At 45.1% G+C, this 22,652-nt stretch overlaps 1 protein-coding gene across 3 annotated transcripts in view; it reads right to left on the minus strand.

Annotated features, from left to right (window-relative positions):
• SMAP2 (small ArfGAP2) overlaps positions 1 to 22,652 on the minus strand; it is a 28,886-nt gene that overhangs the window by 2,092 nt on the left and 4,142 nt on the right. For all 3 annotated transcript variants that reach the window (XM_028738986.2, XM_028738984.2, XM_077931928.1), the window contains 8 exons: positions 11,138 to 11,271; positions 9,772 to 9,857; positions 8,278 to 8,356; positions 7,375 to 7,455; positions 6,743 to 6,821; positions 3,704 to 3,798; positions 2,643 to 2,808; positions 1,103 to 1,422 (listed from right to left, as the gene is read on the minus strand). In XM_028738986.2, coding sequence (XP_028594819.2) covers positions 1,103 to 1,422; positions 2,643 to 2,808; positions 3,704 to 3,798; positions 6,743 to 6,821; positions 7,375 to 7,455; positions 8,278 to 8,356; positions 9,772 to 9,857; positions 11,138 to 11,271 — 1,040 coding nt within the window. The remainder of the gene's footprint in view (positions 1 to 1,102; positions 1,423 to 2,642; positions 2,809 to 3,703; positions 3,799 to 6,742; positions 6,822 to 7,374; positions 7,456 to 8,277; positions 8,357 to 9,771; positions 9,858 to 11,137; positions 11,272 to 22,652) is intronic.

Consider the following 22,652-nt stretch of genomic DNA (forward strand, 5'->3'; position numbering starts at 1 on the left):
GTTAAAACCCTGCATTTCCCTCCATATGTTTTAGTTAGGGCTACCAGGCTACTGAAGGATTCAGTCAGCATATTACCCAAACCTCTACAGTGGTACCTCACGTTACATATGCTTCAGGTTACAGACTCCGCTAACCCAGAAATAGTGCTCCAGGTTAAGAACTTTGCTTCAGGATGAGAACAGAAATCGTGCTCCGGTGGCGCAGCGGCAGCAGGAGGCCCCATTAGCTAAAGTGGTGCTTCAGGTTAAGAACAGTTTCAGGTTAAGAACAGACCTCCACAACGAATTAAGTACTTAACCCGAGGTACCACTGTATCTCTCAATCCCAAAAGGCACCTATATGAGAGACCCTATTTTAGTATCTCATTTCATTCCCTCTTACAAGTAGAACACAAGAGCCAGAAAAGCTCACCCACCTCACCCTGTTTAACTCCCAGCCTCCATTTGTTTCAAGCATTTCATTTAAGAAACTTTGAGAAGTGTTACACAGAGAACTACCTATATAATGAGAATACACAAAAAGTGAGAGGCAATTTTATTTGTCAACTACCGTACTTTTCTGTGTACGTACTTTTTGGGGGAGGACTGCCCACAGTTGTTGAGCTTTTTTTTGGGGGGGGGAGCAAGAGTTGTTGAGCTTTTTTAAGGCGGAAATGCCAAAATCGACCGGCCATTTGCTGCAGCGACAGCCAATCAACAACAGCCCTTGCAGCAGCCACCAATCACAATCTGCAACTCGTGGCAACAACCTATCCCATGGCCCCACAATGCACTACCCATGTATAAGACGACCCCTAATTTTGAACATGATTTTGGAATAAAAAAACACAGTCTTATACACGGAAAAGTACAGTAACTCTACTGACTAAAAATCGCTGCATCATTTCAGGCTTCCCCTCACTCATCCTTGATCTCCTGTATCCACACACCCATTTCTCAGGCTTCCCAATTCGTTGAAAAAAGAGCAGACTAGAAATGTAAAAACTAAATTCTACATTGTCTGTAAGAGCAGGCAGCTTGTTTTTGTGGGAAGCAAGAGAGCTTGCCCCATGCCCAAAGGAGTTATGCAGCAGCCACCCTTGCCCCCAATGCCCACTCTTACCTGGGCAATATTCCACTGTAACTGCTGTGCTGGTTGCACCCCATATACGGGGGGTGGGACGGGTGCCATGCCAGCCACGTACCCAGCCTGCTGTGCTGGCATCATCCCATTGGGGACGCCGATGACTGCTGTCTGCATGCCGCCTACGTAACCCGCTGGGATCGCCATGGGTGCCACCATGCCAGCTGCTCCTTGCTGTGCCATCACCCCAACTGGTGGTGCCATCATGCCACCCATCATGCCGCTGGGGGGTGGCATGCCTGGAAAACTGGGGTATGCTGCAGGGTACCCCATTTGGGCTGGGGTGATGAACACAGCTCCTAGATGAGATTATAAAAAATAAAGGTGTTAGTGCTGAAGGGAGTCCTGGGAGGAGTCTGGGTTATTTCGATTTCTCTGCTGACATGCTGTCTTTATGCCTGACGATCCAACAAGGCAGCCTTTCTTTTCTATGGGCATCAGAGTTTGACATTTTGTGTGAGTCACACCAATTGTAATCAAGAAGCAAGGTTGGGAATTGGGGGTGGGGCAAGAGGAAGAGACAATCACCTCTTCGCATATGCACATCCAAATCAGCAACTAACCTTGGGACGAAAGACTAGTAATGCATTCCTCCTCTGCAGCCTAGAAAAGTGCCCTCAAAGGGTGTGAATGACGTAAAACAGTCTGTGATGATGGAGACAGGGAGTGGGAGGAGGAGAGTGCAACTACTTCTTTTGCATGCAGCGTGGTGAAGCAGTTAACAGTGTCAGATGAGGGCTGCATCAGAATGCTAGCCACACCACTGCTATCCAAATACAGGATATCAAACTAAATCCGATGCAGTGTAGACCCTTTTCAGCTGCTGTCCCTCCCCCACTGCAAATGGCTGTAGAATGCTCTCCCCAGCAAGGACTGCCTGGACTAGGTGCCAAAATTAATAACTTTTTGGTGCCCAGTTACAAAGTATCTCTTCTTCCAGGCTTTCGATAACCATGCTTAATGCTGTTTTGGAAGGGGGGCGTAGGAGAGAGAGCGCACTGCTTTATTGCTAAACTTCACGGAGATTCCCCCCCCCCCCCCACCTAGAGATGCTTTGTACTGGATGGTCAATAAATCAAACAATAAGTCCATCAATTTCTACTATTAAATTGCCTAACTCGTGATTTCAGTGGGCTTATTCGGAGTATGATTAACATTAGATATCACCACAGCATCTAGGAGAAGCACTTTACTTGCCTGTCATAGCCCCAGCAACATGAAAAAACCAACATAAAACATTGACACAAACTCTTCAAGAAAACCAATTGCATATTCAACAAGCCTTCCTAGCTTTACCATTAGAACATCTCCATGACAGTCTACCAACTTGAACAAAACCTTTCCTAAATTTAGAAGCTGCACCAAACAATGCAACTTTATGCTTCAAACCCAGCAAATGAGTTAACCACTTACAAAATTATTCTCTACTGGTTACATTCATTCGCCTTCCCCAAATATAGCATTAGCGATAACTGGCCACAGGATCTTTCCCCTACCCTTTCCATCCCTCACTGGGTACCTTGTGCAGGCATTTGTGGGGTCTGGGAGCCATATAAGGAGAGGATAGAATCCTTTGAGAGCTGCTTCTTCCCCATTTCTTCTGACTTGCTTCCAGGCTCTGGGAAAAGGTTCAGGTTTTCAGGAACAGAACCAGCACTCCCAGCTGTGGGCATAGAGCCAACAACCTGGCAAGAGAATGTACCATGTTTATTCCCAATGGTGGAGGGAGGGAGAAAACAAGGGATACAGCATTCTCCCTAAACATTCAAAAGCATTTCACAAAAATATTTGAGATACTGTATCTCATTCTCTGTGACCAAAAAGGTCCTCAAGGTAATGCACAACAAACCAATTTACAGTCCTTACACAGCAGCTCTGCATGGTAGGACAATATTGCCATTCCCATGCAACAGATGAAAAGTGGAGGACAAAAGAAAAGTGGATTTGCTGCTCTTTGAAATCTCAGCCAGATAGTCCATCAGGGACAAATAAGAGCAGATAGACAATGGAGAGAAAGATGGTCAACAGCTCCACAGTCGGCCTCTAGCTTTTTCTGCCTGCCTGAGAGGATCTTCAGAATTCTCAAGAGGAAGAGCCTGACTTGCACAGGGTTACCTGTTAAGTAATGTGTAACCAGAATCTAGTTACAGTGGAACCTCGGTTGTAGAACGTAATCCGTTCCAGAAGACCGTTCGACTTCCAGAACGTTCGACAACCGAGGTGCAATTGCCAGTCAGCAAATTCCTTTAAAAAATGGGGAAATGCGCCTCAGAAGCCTTTTGACTTTTGAGGCGCGTTCGAAAACAGCAGCATTCACTTCCGGGTTGTCAGCATTCAGCTTCTGAAGTATTCGACAACCGAGGTTCTACTGTATATGCAATTCACCACTGATGTTGCAATCAAACACTGAAAGCAGAACATGTCAGCCAAGCTTTCTTTGCTACTCAATTTGATTTAACAACAGTGAGATGCAACAATATACAAGCATTTGGAAGCTGGCTGCAAGGGTACACCAGCTCATCAACATGAATCTTCCTCCTCCTTTCGTACATGGGCTGTTGGGTATTCTACTTTTCTCACCTTCCTCTCAGAGGTCATGGAGGCAAACAGGTCCAAGTCCTTCTCTAAACAGCTACTTGATCTGCCATTGGGGAGGGTCGTTGAAACAGGAACATCTGGAAAAGAGGAATGTAATGGGAACAGCCTGAAAGGGGGGCTAACTAATCCAAATCCAGTAGAAATCCACTGGTGGCCAGCGGCCCAATCACCAGCTGGCCCGCCACTTGCTTGGGCCTTTTGACCCCAAACAACAAGATGTATCAAATCCCTCTAGCTATATGAAAATTGTGCAAATTAGGGTGAGTTCTCTCAGCATGGATTATATCTGTTGCTGTGTTCACATGGAGGGCAAGGAGCTACACAGAGCAAAGTCCCATCACCTAGACCAAATGAAATCCTATTCAGCCTCCCCATTACCTCTGGCTTCCGAGGTTTCATCAGGCATTGCTCACACATGTACAAGTGTAACTTGGCAGCTATGCTGGCAGCAGGCGGTGGATTTATGGCCCTCCAGATGTTGTTGGACTCTCAACTCCTATCAGTCCCAGCTAGAATGGCTAATGGCCAGAGATATTGGGAGTTGGGAGTCCAATTGTGTCTGAAGGGCCACAGGGATTCACCATCCCTGCCAGAGGGGCTACAAATTTGATTTAATTTTTTTACATGAAATGTAAGATTCTTAGGAAGCTGAATTTTACTCCATATACTGTAATCTATGCAGGACTTGGGGAAGACACAAAGCATTGGCTTCAGGATATAAAAGGAGAAACTGCCACAAACATTAGTGCTGCCCATCCACACCCTCCCCCCACCAGCCATCTATCTTTTTTTGAAAAAGGCAGGCTGGAATTGTCATGATCTCCACCCTAAACTAGGCACCCACCACTAACCCAACCCCAATGGCTCATGGTGTATATTAATTTGGGCCACGGTGTCCTTTAAACCAAGCTACGCTCTTCACTTTGCTGATCCTCCAGAAGCAACTGAGACCACAAGCTCTGTTGCAGTGCTGGGTAGCAGCTGCAGCTCAGAGAAGACTCAATTTGGTGATTTCTGCTGCAGAGGCAGAATTTCAGTACCTCAAAGGATATGTTCCTGTGCCCCAGTCCCCATCAGGGGACAACTCTTAGGGAGCAAAGGCAGAATATTACATGCCACATAATCTGGAAAGAAGAGAGCAAGTGCAGAAGGGAGAGTAATGCAGAGAGCAATATCTGCAGCTGTTCCTTAACCTCATTAAGAGGGAGGTGAGCTGCTGCAGCCAGGATAAGAGGAATTTCATGCATGGCTTGCAGTTTTGCTTTGTCGTCCCCCTCCCTTAAATGTTTCATCATCTTTAAAGAGTAACAGTGAGATGGGCTAGGATCTAAACCTTGGTGCCAGATAGAACTGTGTGAGCTGCAGAAAACAGAAGAATAGAATATCTAATTCACTTTCAGCTCAAAGGCAGTCCTACACCAACAGTCTAGCTCAGTAAAGCCTACTCCGACAGGCAGCAGATCTTCAAAGTTTCAGGTAGAGAGAACTACTGTGCTGGAAGCCCTTTTGATAGGGCATACAAGGGACTGAACCTGGGGTCTTCTGCATGCCAAAGCACCTGCCAGGTTATGGGTGTGCAAAACCCCTATGCAAAAGCACAATGATGTAGAGGCAGAGACAAGTTATACTACACTGGAGCCCACCACCCAGGCAGGTCACAGAATCCTATTGCCAATGCCAATGGTGTGATCCATGCTGCCAAGAGGCCACCTGCCAGGAGCATGCTCACCTGAGGGAACCTGAAGCACCCCTTTCTGCACAGGTATACCTGCAAATCCTGCCTAACAATCTGCTTTGCAATCTACCAAAGCGACCAGATCTCTGTAGGCTCTTCCAAAAGAAACAATGGGTGGAAGTAGATCCAGGAACGTCTACTGAAAGGTAGAGGTAGCACTGAAACATCCCAAAGGATTTGTTGCTGTGGCCTCTCTAGGGAGCAGCACTTGTTATTTCTGCCTCCTCTTACTCACGAATGCCTAGTTTTAATACCACACAGAGTATGACATCACCTTGCTGTGCTCTTCTCCACCCACACTGCTGACTGGCAATGGTGCAGGCAGGGGAAGAAGGCAAGAACAAGGATGTTGCATTTTATGTTGTGTTCAAAGTGGATCTTTGGAGGAAGGCAGTCCCAGGAGTGTGGGAAGGGAGACAGACTAAGCCATGGGCTCTCTTGGAACACCCAGTCTCATTCCTGAGTGTTTCAGCAAATGTCGTTTATGCAGTTCCATTTCAGTCGAGGATGAAGAATGAAGGATTAAAAGGTTAGGCCAGAGTCTTTATAGGAGAGGTTGGTCTTGGAACTTTGAAGGCAGTGATTTTTATGCTTCACTGAAACACAGAAGTATAGCACAGAAAGCTGCCTTATACAGAGATAGGTAATTGGCCCATCTATCTCAGCACTGTCTGCAGTAGGGGTGGGGAACCTTTCTGGCTTGGTGGGTCAGAAATTTATTCCCACCCATCATGTGTTCCAATTTTAACAGGTGGTTGGGACCACCCACCTCTTAAAGTGGGGAGAGATAGTGAGTGACCAGTAGGCTTGAACTCCCTACACATCAACGGATGAGCAGGAAATTCAATCCTGCTTTCTTCAGCTACACAAGTGAGTTCCCAGCAAAGAACCCATTTGTGCACCCAAACCAAACAGGATTGGTTCCCGTGTTGATGCATTGCAGAGGATTCTGGGTGACACACAGTTCACACAGGGGTAGTGCAGGGCCTGACTCTACATAAGCTTGGGAGCATACAACAACACACCAGATGCTCCCCCACATCTCACACTGCAGAGGATGGGCACTAAAATCAGGCACAAGCTGTCTTTCAAAGAGGCTTGCCTGCCATGTGTGTTTTCCTTATGGATAAAAGCCCTTTGTTCAAGGGAACACAAGAGTGGACACAATACCCTGTGGCAGCTAGTTAACCTGTTTCCAGCACCTACAGTGTGTGTTATCATGTACAGAACATGACACCAAGGTGCATTTGGACAAAGAAAAAGCTCCAAAGCGCACGTAACCTTACCAAGTCCCAGCAAGTCCATGACGGGCTCAGAAGATCTGGAAGGACTTTTCCTGGCATGAGGGTCGTCTTTCTTCTGAGGCTGAGCCAAATAGAGTAAAAAGCCCCTCAGTTACTTTGATGCAGATTTCGCCAATCTGGTGCCCTCCAGACGTTTTGGACTACATGCTGGCTAGGGCTGATGGAGGTTGTAGTCCAAAACATCTTGAAGGTACTAGGTTGCCAAATGTTTCCTTCACATGTTGTCAAAAGCTGCCTCCAGTTTGAAAAGCTTTTCCAAATGTTTGGAGGCTGTTTGAAAAGCAGAAAATAAACCTACTAAGTAAACTGGAGACAAGCAATATGGAGCACTCTAGATATTGTCAGACTACAACTCCCATCATACCTGACTACTGGGCCATGCTGCCTGGGAGTTGGAGTCCAACAACATTTGAAGGGCATCTGGTTGCCTACTACCAAAGTAAAAGAACACATGCTAGTTCTGTACATAAAGAGGGTTTACCCAAATTCCCAACGAAAAACTAAACAAAAGATACACGGAGCATAAAATTACAGTCCCAGATATTAACACGTCCCCATCTGTCCATCTGAAGTTCAGGAACAACCACACACAGCAGAAGGAAGGGTTGTCTTACCATTTTCACTTTCTCAAAGATTATTGGCTCCAGCTTTTTCCCTGAGGCTATCTCTTTTTTCCATTTGTCATCCTTTTCTCTCTGTGTATACAATCAAATGAAGCAGTGAGAGAGTGAGGAAGGTAGCTGAACATGACATTGTCTTTTCCAGGCCAGTGGGACAGAAAGCCCAGCTGGTCTGGCAAATGTAAAACCCCTTAAACCACACCACACTTCCCCAACAAAAGCGAAGCATTCCTAGTTTCCAGCCATATTACGTCAGAAATGGGACATGTGTTGGTGCTTATTCCCTTTCAACTTCTCCAATTTGCAAGAGGACACAGTAGCCACATCTGGCTGCTGAGCAAATGCAAAAAAGGTTCAGGTAGTCTAAAGTCCCAGTGTGCTGACCAAGATGGCAGCCTCTGGCAAGCTCAACTGGATTTTTTTTTTGGGGGGGGGAGGTGAAGAACTCTCATCCTTTCTACCATAAAAGGACAGTTTAGATGAAAATTCTTCCAAAACCTGGGCCACCAACAGTTTGGCTGTCTCATGCTAACAAATTAGTCCAGATTATGGCTTTATACTCTTGAATTTATACCACTGCTTTGTATGCAGCAGATCCCAGATTCAAATCCAGGGATCTTGGGAAGCCAGACTGGAAAAGACAACTCTCTGTCTGAGGTCTTACACTGGGGGTAGTCAGTGTGGCTCCTTCCATGCTTTGGACTACAACTCTCATCATCCCCAGATGGCACAAGGTAATGGAAGTTGTAGTCCAAAACATTCAGAGGGCATTATGCTGGGGAAGGTTGCCTTAAAAGGAGCACTGCCAGTCAGAATGAACAGGACTGGGTTAGATGGGACTTAATGGACATCATATATTCAGGATGCAGCAAGCATTCTAATGCATTTAATACTTACTCGCAACACGTTGATGTCAAGGCTTCTGTCGATGTACTTCTTCTTTTCGTATTTGTCCCTGATAAAGCCCTCCACTGCTCTGCACGGACGTCAGTTAAAGAAGAACAAGGAAGGGTTGACAGCTTGTGCACAACATGGTTAGGTAGCAGCAAGATTGTAGCACAAACTAGACCTCTGTCATGGCATGGTTTGACCCACACCTTCTCTATTCTTGTTGAAAAGGTAGACACTGACCACCAGGATCCTTGGCTCAGTTGCTATAGCTGTGCTTGCCAGCCAAGTCCAGCAGAGGTGGTGACAGTGCCTTACTCGTATGAGCTACAGGACATGTGCAGATCCAGCAGCAACCCAGTGCCTTTTATGGGGCTTTCGCCTCCAATCTACCTAGACTGTGGTGGGGATACCATTTTAAGCCCAATAATTACATTCCCGTCTGGGCAACCTTCTGAGGGCCACATGACAGTGGCAGGTGAGGCCAGAGGCAAAGGTGGGCAGAACAACAAATGTTTTTACTTTTGTATGGTAGGCTAGTTTTTACACACACATCCCTCTCTATCCTCCATCCAAGCCAGAAGCATTATCCAAGTTCAAGTGAATGTACCAGCTGGGCAAAAACACTCAGGGTGCAAGCAGAGGTGGTGTGGCCTGGAGGGAGTCTGAGGGCTAGACAGAAGGGCTGCATTAGTCCCCTGGGCCTGAGCTTGACAATTAGAAATGCAGAGGCCATAGCCTTGGAATGCGCAACACACGCCAAGATTTTTTGAGCAAATGCTGTGCACCACCCACTCCAGTCAGTTCTCTCTTCCCTCCCTTTGATCAGCCCCCCCTGCCTTGCAGAGAGACACACACACTTCACTTTTCCAAGGAATCTTGGATACAGTATAATTAAGCTGAGCGTTAAAAAAAGCACCTAGAACTGAAAGAGGAAGTGAGAAAACACCACTCTTCCAACTCCAGCTCTATGGACTTTTCATGGGTGAGAAAAGTAACCACCCTCACCATCTCAAGACCAAGGGGGATTTATAGGAATACGGCTCAAAGGTGGCACAGGTGCCAGGGGAAGACCTCAAAGGCACAACTGCACCAATGGGCACCATGGTAGCAACCCCCCGTTTGACCCAGTGGGAGTGGGACCAAGATCATGACTGCAGGGAGAGGAGAGCACATGAAGTTTCACCACCTGTTTTGCTGGCCCTGCATTCAAGACCCGTAGTCACAAAATGGGACAAACCCGCAGCATCCGTCTGCTTTGCTGTGGGCAGTCACCCCTCTAGTAACAGCACCTTCTGCAGCCTAATTTTCCAAAAAGTGCCAAGTAACAGAGAGGCCTCAATGAATACAGACTCTAACAAATATTTTAAAAAGTTATACATTCCATTTAAGGTAGACTTCTGCTCCCTTCAAAAGTATGCATTCAGAGATTAGTGAGATGCTCTCCATGCAACAAAGTCTTAGCATCAATATGCTGGGAGAAGAGAGGCAGAGGAAGGATACTGGTCCGTCTGAGGTCGCCTGAAGTTCTCCGGAAGGTAAGCTTCATAGAGACGATTTGCTTTGCCATTCCCCATCTCCTGCATGCACTGGAACAGAAGCAAGAAACCTTCAATAATTGCATGGAATCGGGTGCTGCCAGTTAGGCTATTCTTGCCATTGCTTCACTTTGAGCATAAAACATTTTATGGAACCCAGAATGCAGGAGTATCACAGAGCCTGCTCTGTGCTGGCATGAAGGAGATGAGAGTTTTCAAAGTCTGCCAAAGCAGTTTCTGAAAGGTGCTCCTACACCAATCTGCAGAGTCATCGGTAACGGTGACTTAGTTAATTCATGTCCTCAATTTCTGACAGATCAGCAGAAAATGGCTGCAGCTCCTAATGGCTACAAAGAGCAGGCTTCTTGCAGTTTTTGTTCTTTCAACAAGGAACACTTTTTGCTTTTGCAATAGGACAGATTTATTTTAATTCTCCTCTCCTTCCAAAGTGGATGCCTGATATATTCTCAAGTGCTTGCATCTGTATTTGTCTTGCCCATTCACATCGCTGCCTGCCTCAAACTTCCCACAGTTCAGCTTTCCTTGGACTATGCCACTTTTTCAGCACAGTTATTCAATTTTAGTTTTTATTAAAGTCAAGGCAAGGAACAGAGAACACTGCCAGGAATACATTTGCAATTATTCTTCAGTACTTGTGAGAGAGAAGTTCATCCTCACTCACTCGAGAGTTAGGAATATCAACTGAAGTACAGATTGGGCAGGGCATTGTAATACTGATGGTTTGATTCAGGCTGGATAATTTTGTTTGGGTCTAATACAACCATCTCTCTCTCTCTTTTACTTTCTACAGAGTGTGTAAGCACTGCAGCAAGCATAGCCTGATTTGCATAACACAATGATGTCCTAGATCTCAAGCACACTGATAAAAAGCAAGAGCTGAACTGCAGAGCATGTCAATGACAATCTCTGAGTAATTGCACACAAGCTCGATTTACTCTTGTTCAGACTCCTCTCCTTAAGGAGCACTACCTACCAGATCCCTTCTGGAGGGCAGACTTCAGGCTTGCTGGATCTGCTTTGGTTGGCAGCTCTTGGGGTTCTAAGCAAAAAACAGAGCTACACTCCAGCACAAAGCTATGCTCCAGCACATGAGTTTTCTAACTATTGGGGGCAGGGAGTGGGGGGAAGGTTGCATGGAGGAGCACCCGAGTAGTCCAGGCTCACGTTTTCCCTTCTCATCTGCCATTTGAGAAAAGAAGGCCAAGGTTCCCCATATTAATATAAGCAGAGATACAGAACTGCAGAGGAGAAGCTGAATGGTCCTCAAAAATGAAGCCCACATACAAGGAAGATAGTTTTTTGTTACTAACCTGTATTTGCTCTTGTGTCCATTGGTCCAGATTGACAGATTTTACCCGGGATATGTGGACACCCAGGTTCCTGTGGATTCCGGCGCAACGTATGCAGATGAAAACACCAATATTCCATGACGCCCATCTTGGCCCTGCAAAAGTACAAAGGAAGTGGTCACAGGAGCACTTCTGAGCATCAAGCTAGTTATGATGGGCTCTGCCCTGAAAACTGCTGCAAGCCAGGCAGGGGCTGAAGAGTTTCCATCTGCAATGTAGGCTGGCTTTAACACATTCATTACCAAAGGTCACAACCATGCTGGAGAAACGAGGGATTGGGAAAGAATCCGACCATGCTTTCTATCTTAAAAAACAGGCACAGGACTGGAGAGGTGGGGGACAAAACAGGTGCAGGCAGGAAAAGACAGTTTCATTTTTTAAAATTATTTAACAGGTCCAAAAATCTGTCTATCCCAACCACATTGACTAGGAATCCATAAGAAAAGCATGAGTTTCAGAGCACCATCTTAGAACAAGAAGCAGCATTCTTTTTCAAAGGCAGGAGTGGAAGATTTCTCTGTATGCAAAGGCCTCTGCATAAATCACAGGGCGAAGGACATTGTACACTTTCTAGACATTGCTCCCATCTGCACTTAGGTCTGGTTTACACATGTGAAGAGACTAAGGTGCAGACTGCAGGTGAGGGGGATGCACCTCATTAAAAAAAACTTGCTGCAAATCTGTGATTTGGGAGCCCCCACCCAAATATGAATTGAGTTTCATTCATTGCAAAGCCAACCACAACTCTTTCCCACACAAGCCAGCTAGGAAGCCCACTGCAGAGCAAGAGAGGAGTCACTACACAAGGCTGCAAAGTGCTGCTCACTTTGTCCATGTGCCCTTGAAACTGAATAATCAGCTGCTTTGAATACAACCAGCGGTGTGGGACAGAAACGGTTTCTCGCCTACGCTGCTTTGCACAGGCAGATCCTTAAAGGAATAGAATCGCAAGTCTTCAAGTCCAGCCACAGAGGCAGTTGAGTGCAGCAGTATTGGGAAGGGCTGCAATTCAGTGGCAGAGCATCTGCTTGGCATGCAGAAGGCCCCAGGTTCAATTTCTGGCAACTCCACATAGGACCAGGAAAGACTCCTGCCTGAAACTCTGCAGAGCTGCTGCCAGTCACATGATATAGTTACACCTCACTTTTCTTGCTGGCTCTGCATTTATGTCTTGCTTTTCCCATGGCTGTCTTAAGCATATGCAGCGCCGGGGTGCAAAGATCCGCCCAGCGCCCCTCCCCCAGGTTGCCCAGTCCCAGGCGCGCAGGAGGGCAGAGCCGGTCGGCCGGCCACCTCAGGGCCTTGCAGGCTTGGTCGCCCCCAAACTCGCACCGCAGCAGCAGAGCCCGCCATGGTGCTCTGACCGATGGGCAGGCTCTTGCCCGGACTCAACTCTCGGGCCCTGGACTCTCGGTCTGGCACTCCTGCGAGCCTGGTGCCTGAGTGCCCTGCACCCCTAGCGCCTATGGGTAAGACTTTTCCTTCTAGGAGCTCAAGACTGTGTACATTTTTCTCCCCTCCCACTTTTTATCTTCTCAGCAGCCCTGTGAGATAGGCCAGGCTAAAATAAGCAGCAATAGGTTGCTGATTCCTGCCAATAGGTTGCCTAGCTAGGGGGAAGATGCAGGGGGTCCAGTCCTGTTGGCATGCCTGCACCCAAAACCTCAGAGGCCAAAGAAGTCAAGCGTTTGAATGAAAAGAGAACCTAGGTAACCACATATTATAAGTTATTTTTAGCCCTGAAAGTTAGCTAGGAATCATTTAGGGTTAGGTCTAAAGTCCCTGTTATATTTAGCATTTACTTTGTTGGAAAGGATTAGTAATCTAGATAAAGCCGTTTCATCACCTTGAGGGTTAGCACCAACTGATTCACATACAGCTCTAGCCTGCGCTAAGAGATGCAAATGCTGGAAACATCTGACCCCCCCCTTCTCTCCCCCCTTCATTGAGACAGTAGATGGGGGACATACACCAATTCAGAATATCATGCTGGTAGGGAAGATTTGTTTTTCATTTCCACCACCTGTATGCACAGTTCCATTGAAAAAGCTTAAGCAGACATAATGAAAACATTAATTGTTTTAATTGTGTCCTACTATTAAGAGCCAATTTCCAGTTTAGCTTCTTGGCTTCTGCAGGCACAAGAGTCAAAACTTAAGGGAGAGATCAACTGCCACCAACTAAGTTGATTTTAAAGGTGTTTTTCTTCCCTATCCTTCACAATCTAAAACAGGAAGTCTGTTTTATTTTTTCATTTCTGTTTCATAAATGATGTAAGGGCAGCTTTGAAGGTGCTGGATAAAAAACAGAATCTAAAGCTATTCAGTAAATCAATATATACATAAAAGGGGCTTCCGCCCCCCCCCCCCAATATCTACTATCTCTGAACCTACAATCAGCAACGGAGGCCTCGTTGGTGGTGGCACCACTGCTGGGTGCTGCCCTCTTGGCATTAACCCATGATAGGGCTTTCTCTGTGGCGTTTCCCTATCTGTGCAAAACCATCTCTGGTGAGGTGAATTTTGTCTCCCTCATTATTAACATTCAGGCAGAATTTTAAAAGCATTCCTGCTCACCCAGGCAGTTGATGGTTGAAACGTGCTGCTCCTGGCAACTTTGAAATTATTAGCTATGAGGGTATGCAACTGTAATAAATAAATTAAATAAATATATTTTTATCCCTCCCTTCCTCCCAATGGAGCTCAGGATAGCAAATAAATGTTTTTAATGCTCTTAAATTTAATTTATTTTAAATTACATTACAGTGGTACCTCTAGTTATGAACTTAATTCGTTCTGGAGGTCCATTCTTAACCTGAAACTGTTCTTAACTAGAGGCGTGCTTTCACTAATGGGGCCTCTTGCTGCCACTGCACCACCAGCACACGATTTCCGTTCTCATCCTGGGGCAAAGTTCTCAACTCGAGGTAACTCTTCCAGGTTAGCGGAGTTTGTAACCTGAGGCATTTGTAACTCGAAGTACCACTTAATACCAAAATAGGCTTTAATTATATCGTGTTGCCACTCTGCTTGCCACCCTGGGCTCCGCTTTATTTGTCCACCCCAACCCACAAGCTCACAAGCAACAAATGCACAAACCACTGGACAACAAGCCAGACTTTGGAGAAACAAAACCATGGCCAACACCACCACTGTGAATGCTTGGGGAAAGCGTGACATAAAACACAAAATTTATAACCGCCAACCCCTTCCTCTCCAGTGTCGATGCATTTTCATGACTCCATAGAATTACTTGAAATCTACAACACAGAGGTCTTGAGCAGGGATGGAGAACCTTTTTCAGTCTGGGGCCGCATTTACTCATGGGCAACATTCCAGAGGCCGCATGGCAGTCAAGAGTGAAGCAATATTAGTATGGCAGGCCACATTCCAGCCACATAGAAGTCATAGGTTTCTATAGAGACATCCATTTCTCCATCCAGGTATGCTAGAGGCATCACTACATTTCAGAGACACATTCCAGGCAGGCCAAAGCACTAGAGGATGGAATGAAGCAGAACCAGTGATGCTCATGACCTGCAAATAGCCCTGGAGAGCTGCATCTGGCTCTTGGCTCGAAGGCTGCCCACCCCTGTTTCAAAACACAAGAAGCAAGGAACATCACAGTATCCAAGAGAAATGCCTGAATAGGATTAACTAGGCTATAGGTGTGCAGGCTTCAGTGGGCTGGGAAGTGGAGAAAGATTTCTATATAAATAAAACATTAGCAGAACACAAGCAGCTCTGCCTGCCAGCTCCACCATGAAAGCAACTTAAAAATGCACAAATGAAACAGCAACTGTACTGCCAACCTCTCATGGTGCCGCACAGCACTAAAAATGCATGTATGCTGGAACTTGGGTGTGAGGGGAAGTGGAAGACGGCACAATTTTTGTCTGGATGTTATGGAAAGTATGTACCTGCTCTTGTTGGGACAGGAGAACAGCCAGTAAGGATATGATCGAAACCAAGTTGGATTGTGGGCTTAATCTTGAGGGCTTCCCAACAACATTCGAACCATGGCTGTGGAAGAATCCCTTAGTAGACTGTCTTCCTAACAAAAAGGGATTCTAATGTCTGCTGCTAAGGAACAATTAAATTGGCTTTGCATCCCTACTGCTAAGCTCCTGTGCCTTGAAAAGACCCAAGTGTCCAAGAGAAAAAACAAAATTAGCAAGTTTCTTAACATGTTTCTCCAAAAACAGTGTGTACAGTCACCTTCCCAAAACTGGGGCCTCCAGATATTTTGGATCCAGCCAATTACAGCCAATAATCAGGGGTGATGGAAGCAGTGGTTCTGGAGGGATCCAGGTTGGGGAAGCCTGGTGTAGAGAACTCTGTTATTCCAAGAAACAGCTTTTTACGCTGTGAAAGATGCACATTTTCCCTATACCTTAAATCAAAGTAGCAGCAACAATTCAGATATTAACCAAAGGCTATTGCAGGGGGTAAATATTATCCTACAATTTTATGATCTCAAATACTCATCATGTTTTCCAGGGCAAGTCAAGAAGGGGGAAAGAAAACACTGTTAGGCCTTCAAATGGAACGAATCCCAAAGGCACAACTGCATATATAGAAGAGGGAGGGAAGGGAAAGTTGTTTAAATTGTGGGTTGTGCCAATTTACAATTGTGAGTGGTTTTAAAGGCTACAATGGATTGTTTTAAAGGGTGGCTGATCCACCACTGGAGCAATAGACTAGGGCCTTTTCTCCATTTGCCAGAAAAAAATTCAAATCTATGAAGGTCCAGCAGAAAGTTTAAGCACATACCTAATTCATACTTAGGAGGAATGAGCCTTCAGGGTCAGATATCTGACCCCAAGTAAATTGGCCAGGATGTACAAAAATGGTTCAAACCTATGTTGGAAGTGTCAAGAGATGGAAGGCACATTTTTCCACATGCAGCAGACCTGCAAAAAGGCTAGAGAATTCTGGGAGACAATATATATGGAATTAAAGAAGATGTTTAAGACGTCCCCCCCCCCCAAAAAAAAAAAATTAAACCAACCCCAGAAGCCTTTCTTCTAGGAATAATGGAATTGGATATCCCTAAGAAGCTACTTAATTTATTCCTGTATTCAACGACAGCAGCAAGAGTAACATATGCACAAAAGTGGAAAGACAAAGATATGCCAACCAAGGAAGTTCGGCTGAACAAGCCGACAGAGTATATGGAGTTGACAAGTTTGACAACAAAAATCAGAGACCAGGAGGAATCTATACTTTGAGAGGAGTGAAAGCCCTTCGCTGAGTATTTGAAGAAACATAACAATAATCAGATTAACGCACAAGTAGGATTTGAACTGTAATCAGCAATAAAACAGTAGCTATGATGTTTTGACGACACTGTGTGAAATGTATTATGAGAAGTTGTGGGAACTTTCAAAACTCATGTAACATTTTGTTCAGGGTTCTTCTTCCTTGTTTTTGCTTAGGAGTTGGAAGCTTGTTGCAACAATAAATGATCAGGCTTAACTAGCTGTTGTTTTGTTTCTTTAACCTGGCTTTGGTCTCGTGCTTGAACCTGACCAATTCTGAACCCACAGGGCTAGACCCAAAGTTGGGAAATGATTTAATTAGCGAACCCCAATATCTTGTCCTTAACAACACTAAGAACACATTACGGAGCATCAATAATAAAAAACATAATATAAAGCATACTGACAGCATAATAATAAAATAGTCATAACAGTCCCCCCCCCCCGGCCCCACTTAACAGGTCATAGATTATTTAATGGTTAAAGCCCACCATCACAGTGACACAAGTTTATTGATATAATCTCTCACCGGCCAAGGAATATGCTCATGCTGTGTGCTGCCCAAAGTCAGATTTTGACTATATTTACGAAAACAATCTTTGCTTTCATCACTCCCCAGACAGACAAGTCTCTCTGTTAAACTCCAAGCAGGTTCTGTTTCAAAAGAAACTGGTATCCACGCATGTGGGTTTTATGAAGGCGTTTTGACATCTCCCAAAAGGATTTCATACATTCATCACTATGGCAACCTGCCAGGTTTTTTTTGTGAAAAAAATATTAAATTGAAAGTTCAATTTTCTACAGAAAGCAGCTGTCTTTCACACAAAACACAAATTTAGAGGCTCCAGTTTCACAATACAGCCCATGCTATGAGCTCAGGGGAAAAAATGTATACATTTCATTGTTCATAAACAGGGCATCTGCAAAATGGAGTCTGGCAAAGACCAACTAAAACATCAAATGGCTTGCCACCAATGTTAAGGAACACTGAGCTGTACAGCTCAGTTAGGATATCGAATCTTCCACAAAAGGTGGACAGTCACACAATTACATCACACACATGCCATTCCCTTATCAAACCACCTATATATGCTTTAGATATGTTGCTGTCTCTGAAACATCACCGGCTTTGCCTTCTAGCTCTAATGAAACCACACAGTGGCAGTTAGATTGCAGATGTAGAAAGTTGTCATTTCCATAGCTTGGAATGCAGGGTGGCACACTGAAAACAAAGCCACACAGAAACTAATACAAAAGTTGTTTCCAGCCTTACCACTTCAAGAGCAGCTGCACATATAATTTAGCCCTCAAATGCTATGCACTTAGCTGGAACTCCAGAAGACAACCCCAAGTTGAGAGCAGGTAATATCTGCCCTCCAGATATACTTTTGGAAACATATCTTAGGTAACAGCCTATGAAAACAGACATCTCCCTTTGCACAACTGATTTGGTAACCACATATGATGTTAACTGACTGCATCAGAGGCTCCAAGGCAGAAGCTGGAAAGCTACCAGCCACCTAGAAATCTGAATCAAGCTGGCATCCAGGAGTACTGAAATATTTATTTAGGTCTGTCCAAGGCCAGAGCCCAGAAGCTTCCACTCCCAGGACGGAAAAAAGTACTTGTGCCTTGGAATTTGAAATACTCTTCCAACCTTGCTTATGGCAAGTACCGGTATACACGATAAAAGCAATGAATAAATGCTATGGTTAAATACCAAGAACTGTGCGCCATCACAAAAGTAAGGAAGGGTAAGGTCTTCCCATCTACCTGGCAATGTGCTGCAAGAGGGTTGGATTTCAGAGAGGGACTTAAGGGGAAATTCCCACAACACACTGGGGCAAGAAGGAAGCAGGGGAAGGCAGGGGAATGATGTTTGGACAAACCAAAGGAGGAATTAGGGGGCAACCTTAAGACCTGATGAGCAGACACAGTAGAAGTTGCAATAATCAGCTGGTGAGGGCTCCACTTGGGGAAGAACCTGCAGCTCTTGTCACCTGTGGCTCTGGATCCAAAGGAACCTGTGGGAAAGAAGGGATGTGGATCTGGAAGTAGAGAGGAAGAGTTTGGAGAAGGGGAAGTATCAGATACAGTACATCTGCGCAGCGTGATCAGTTTAGTGTTAAAGATTCAAAGACAAGCAAGCCAGAGAATGTCACACATGCTTAGAAAACTCCAATGCTAGCTTGACAAACCATTCTCAGCATCCATACCCCGCAGTAGGGTTAATACAAATCAGAAGGCAGGTTGGGCCCAAGGCAACATGCCCAAAGACAATGCCCTTTTCTGGGTATGTGAGGCTCCTGGAGACCAGTGGGACAAGCCTATCCATCTTTATTTGCATGCGAACAATGTGACCAAAGCAGCTATCCTGAAAAACACAGTAGTTTCCAAGAATACAGTAAACCTGCAACTTATGTGCATTTAACTTGTGCACATTCAGCTTTACTTGCTAGGCGATTTTTGTTTTTATTTAAAAGGTGGAAAGGGGGCAAGCATCCGGAGAGTGGGAGGAAATGGCAAATCCACCCTTCATTGCATGCAATGTGTTTTGACTATGTGCGATTTTGGCTTTATGTGCTACCCCTGGAATGTAACCCCTGTGTACGTTGTGGGTCTACTGTATTGAAACCCACTTCATGTGCATATGAAATACCACAAGTGACCATGTTAGGCAGGCAGAACACAGTATCAACAGCTGCCATGGGCAGCAGAGAAGAGAGTTGGGTCGCAAAGGCATTTGGGGATGGTAGAAGCCGAGACAGGTGTGGGTCCTGCAAACAAATGTTTTTAGTGGGGACCACCCCACCCAAGGCAAAGCAGCAATCAACCTAACTAAAGACGGACATGCCAGGGACAGCAGCTACAGTAAGCCTAAGCATGACAGGCTAAAGGGGAACAATGGAAGTTGGCTTATTGGTACATCTAGCTCAGTATTGTCTGTATTTACTGGCAGTGGCTCTCTAGGATCTGACAGGGTTCCCTCCCAGCCCCACATGAGGATGCTGGGGATTGGACCCAGGACTTCTGCATGTAAAGCATCTGATTTGTCAGAGTTACAGCCTGGTTTATGGTGTGTGTGTGCATTTTAATATTACGTGTGAATGCACACACCCCTGCTTAAATTATTTCAAGGTAACCAACATTTTACATCCTGTATAAATTATGCAAATTTTAGCATATTTTTTGCAGTTTGCCCTTATATCCACTAGACAGGACAACGGGGCCACGGTAGGTCATGTTAGATGTCACTTCTGAGAGTTCACAAGCATAGTTTGCATGCTTTCAAGCATATATTCTCAACCATAAGGGCTGGAATCTTGCTTTTCGAAAAGTAATAGTCCTGATTCTAGGAAAATTGAATTGTGCACCCAACACTACATTCTGTACCTTTCTAGTGCTACTGCAAAAACAGTAGTATAAGTTATCACTGCAATTTAAGCAATTCCATTTTGTGCTGTGGCAGTGTTATCTTGCACTGAACCTTTGTGGGTAGGGGCCACATGAAAAAAGTTTTTCCAGCCTGGAAAACAAAATGAATTTGTTTCAACAAGCACATTTATTAACACACACTGAGCAGCCTTGACTCAGCTTTACCATCAAGCACTGGGAACGATAAAGGACAATTTCATCATTTCTCTGTGTAGTCACAGGAAGTTAATGCAACAGGACCTTTTGAAGACGACAGCATTGGCTACAGCCAGTTGGAGGGTTTCTTGAGCAAAGCAAAGGAAGCAAGCGTGGTTGAAGAAACCGGAGCTATGTTTATGGTCTGGAGAAAAAACCTGTCAACAGCCTTTGCCCTTCAGTTCCTCTATTTGCCATACTTCCCCCTCACCCTCAAGAAAAACTAAGATAGCTGCTATGAACCAGAATAAGCTGCCCATGGATCTATTTCTTTGTTTATAGTGGCTCCAGTTCAAGTTTCAACCAGATTAAACATGCCATTGTTGACTGCAAAAGGTTCGTCGCTTCCTTAGTGTGTTCTGCAACTGTAACATCCCAGAAGGCACAAGCAGTTCAAGTTCTTAATTACCAAAAAATTGGGCTACCGACTTGGAAGTATGTTCCACTGCAATCAGTGGGTCAGGCTGCTCATCTTGCAAAAGAACAGTCATCATCACTGCAATATGTACAGCATCAAGCACATTCTGCACTACATAAATGTTAGAACACAGCAACAGCCCCGCAAACTGCCTTCACTCAGACGCAAATATTGCAGGCAGGCAGGCAGGCAGGCAGGCGATCAAGTTTGCTCAAAGCCAAAAGAACAACCTTAGGTATACACACAAATGGACACCCTGCAATTAGCCATGTTACGCACAATCTGATTAATCTTCTGTTGTTGCCTTTGTCCCATTTTCTCAGCACTGAAGTCTATATGCCTGCTTAGGCATAAAACCTCCTCGTTCACTGCCATCCCACTTCTACAAGGTATCTTTCCCTCTTCAAGGTTGCTGTGGCAGCGTTTGTGCTGCCTTATGCCCCAGTTGCAATCGCTAGAAAAACAAAACCACAGGTTCAAGCCAAATGCAACCTCCCATGAAACAAAATTGCTACAAGCCTGACCATTATCCAAGTGGGAAAGTGCTTTAAAAATGACAAAATCTCAATGACCATTATGTACAGAAGAGGAACACGGGAGGGGGGTCAACCTTCCTGTACCACCTTCATCTTCTGACTTCTGCCAGGGGCTCTGGCTAAATCACTAATTTTCACTCCATGTTGATCAGGATGAACCTCTTGGAAGTACTGAGGTGCAACCTAGCTTGCACTGTAGGCCAATGCATCTGCATGAGAAAGCGCCAAGTTTCCTAGACTGTCCTTATCCCAACCTGGGTTGTTCTTCCTTTAGTGTTACTGGTAACTTAGACCACCTTCTTCCTTAGAGACCCTCTTGGGTTCTGAGATAGGCAAAGAAGACCAGCTTGGTAGTTCCTCTGCCTTCATAGAGACTCAGGCAGGGGGTGGACGCCCGGGAGAGGGCATGGTCTGTGGTGAGCCCTAATCTGTGGAACTGCCTCCCTATGGAGGTGCATCTAGCAACTTCATTATACAGTTGCTGGAGAATGCTGAAGATGCACTTTTTTACCCTGGCTTTTGACACTTGAGGTGCACGTTTTTAGGACCCACCTTATTTGTATGATTGTAGGTTTTTAGTGTTTTTAATGATGTAACCTGCCCTGGGATTTTAGGGTGAAGGGTGGATTATTCTTATTCTTATTAATTGCTGACCTGATCTTACTTCCTACTTCTCTTCCCTCCCTTAACAAGACAGAACTAGCATCTTTCCTATCCAACATTTATTCCAATAATAAATATCTTTCCTACTTTCCTAAAACCAGACTCTTGATGTGATTGTATCCAGAGTAAAGTGTGCTGCTCCAACAGGGTTCAGCTTCTGCCAGCATTCAACTCAAATGCTAATGTCCCCAATTCTGCAGTCCCCATATTTATATTTTGTAAACCAATTAGAAGCCAAATTTAGCATTAAGCAGTATGTAAATAAAGTTCTGCTTAACTAGCCTGCATAAGCCCTTACTGTGGAGGATGCAAACCAGACCGCAAAATGTAGTATTATAAGCAGAAAGAACAAGAGTGCTGCAAGCGAAATAGAAGAGTATATTCAGATAACTTAAGGAAGAAGACCAACTCTCTGCAACAAAAGGCATACCACTCCCTCTCTCTCCCCCTGCCACCCCACCAACAGCAGCCAAATCCCCAAATTAGGGTTGTTAATATGGCCCAAGGGAGAAATTGTTTCAGGCCCAAAATATGGCAGGGAAGCAAGCAGTGAGCATTAAGAAAACCCTATCTACGGTCATCCCAAGAGATATTTAAATTGAGCACACTGTGGATGTGCATAGCAATCTTCACAGTCAATTATCTGGCCAGGTGTCATTTCAATGTCAAAACATGGCTCAGGAGACTGTTCCATTGAAGACAAATGGAAAAAAACCCACATTACCAAGGAGAGTTTAAGTCAAACTCAGGCAACTGAAAAAGGTCTCTTCCCCCACCCATATCTCTCCACCTAAGGCTCTACTCACTTATAATTCCAGTCTGAGGTTCTGCACTTTTGACTAAGTTCACCTGTGAAGTTGGAAGCCCCACCAAGGTGAGGGAAAACATCCTACACGATACAGAGGATTCTGGAAAATGTCTGAGGTCACATACACAGCCCATGTGAGATGATAGCAAAGTCTGTTTGGT

Source organism: Podarcis muralis, chromosome 7, assembly GCF_964188315.1.
Source record: "Podarcis muralis chromosome 7, rPodMur119.hap1.1, whole genome shotgun sequence".
NCBI lineage: Eukaryota > Metazoa > Chordata > Lepidosauria > Squamata > Lacertidae > Podarcis > Podarcis muralis.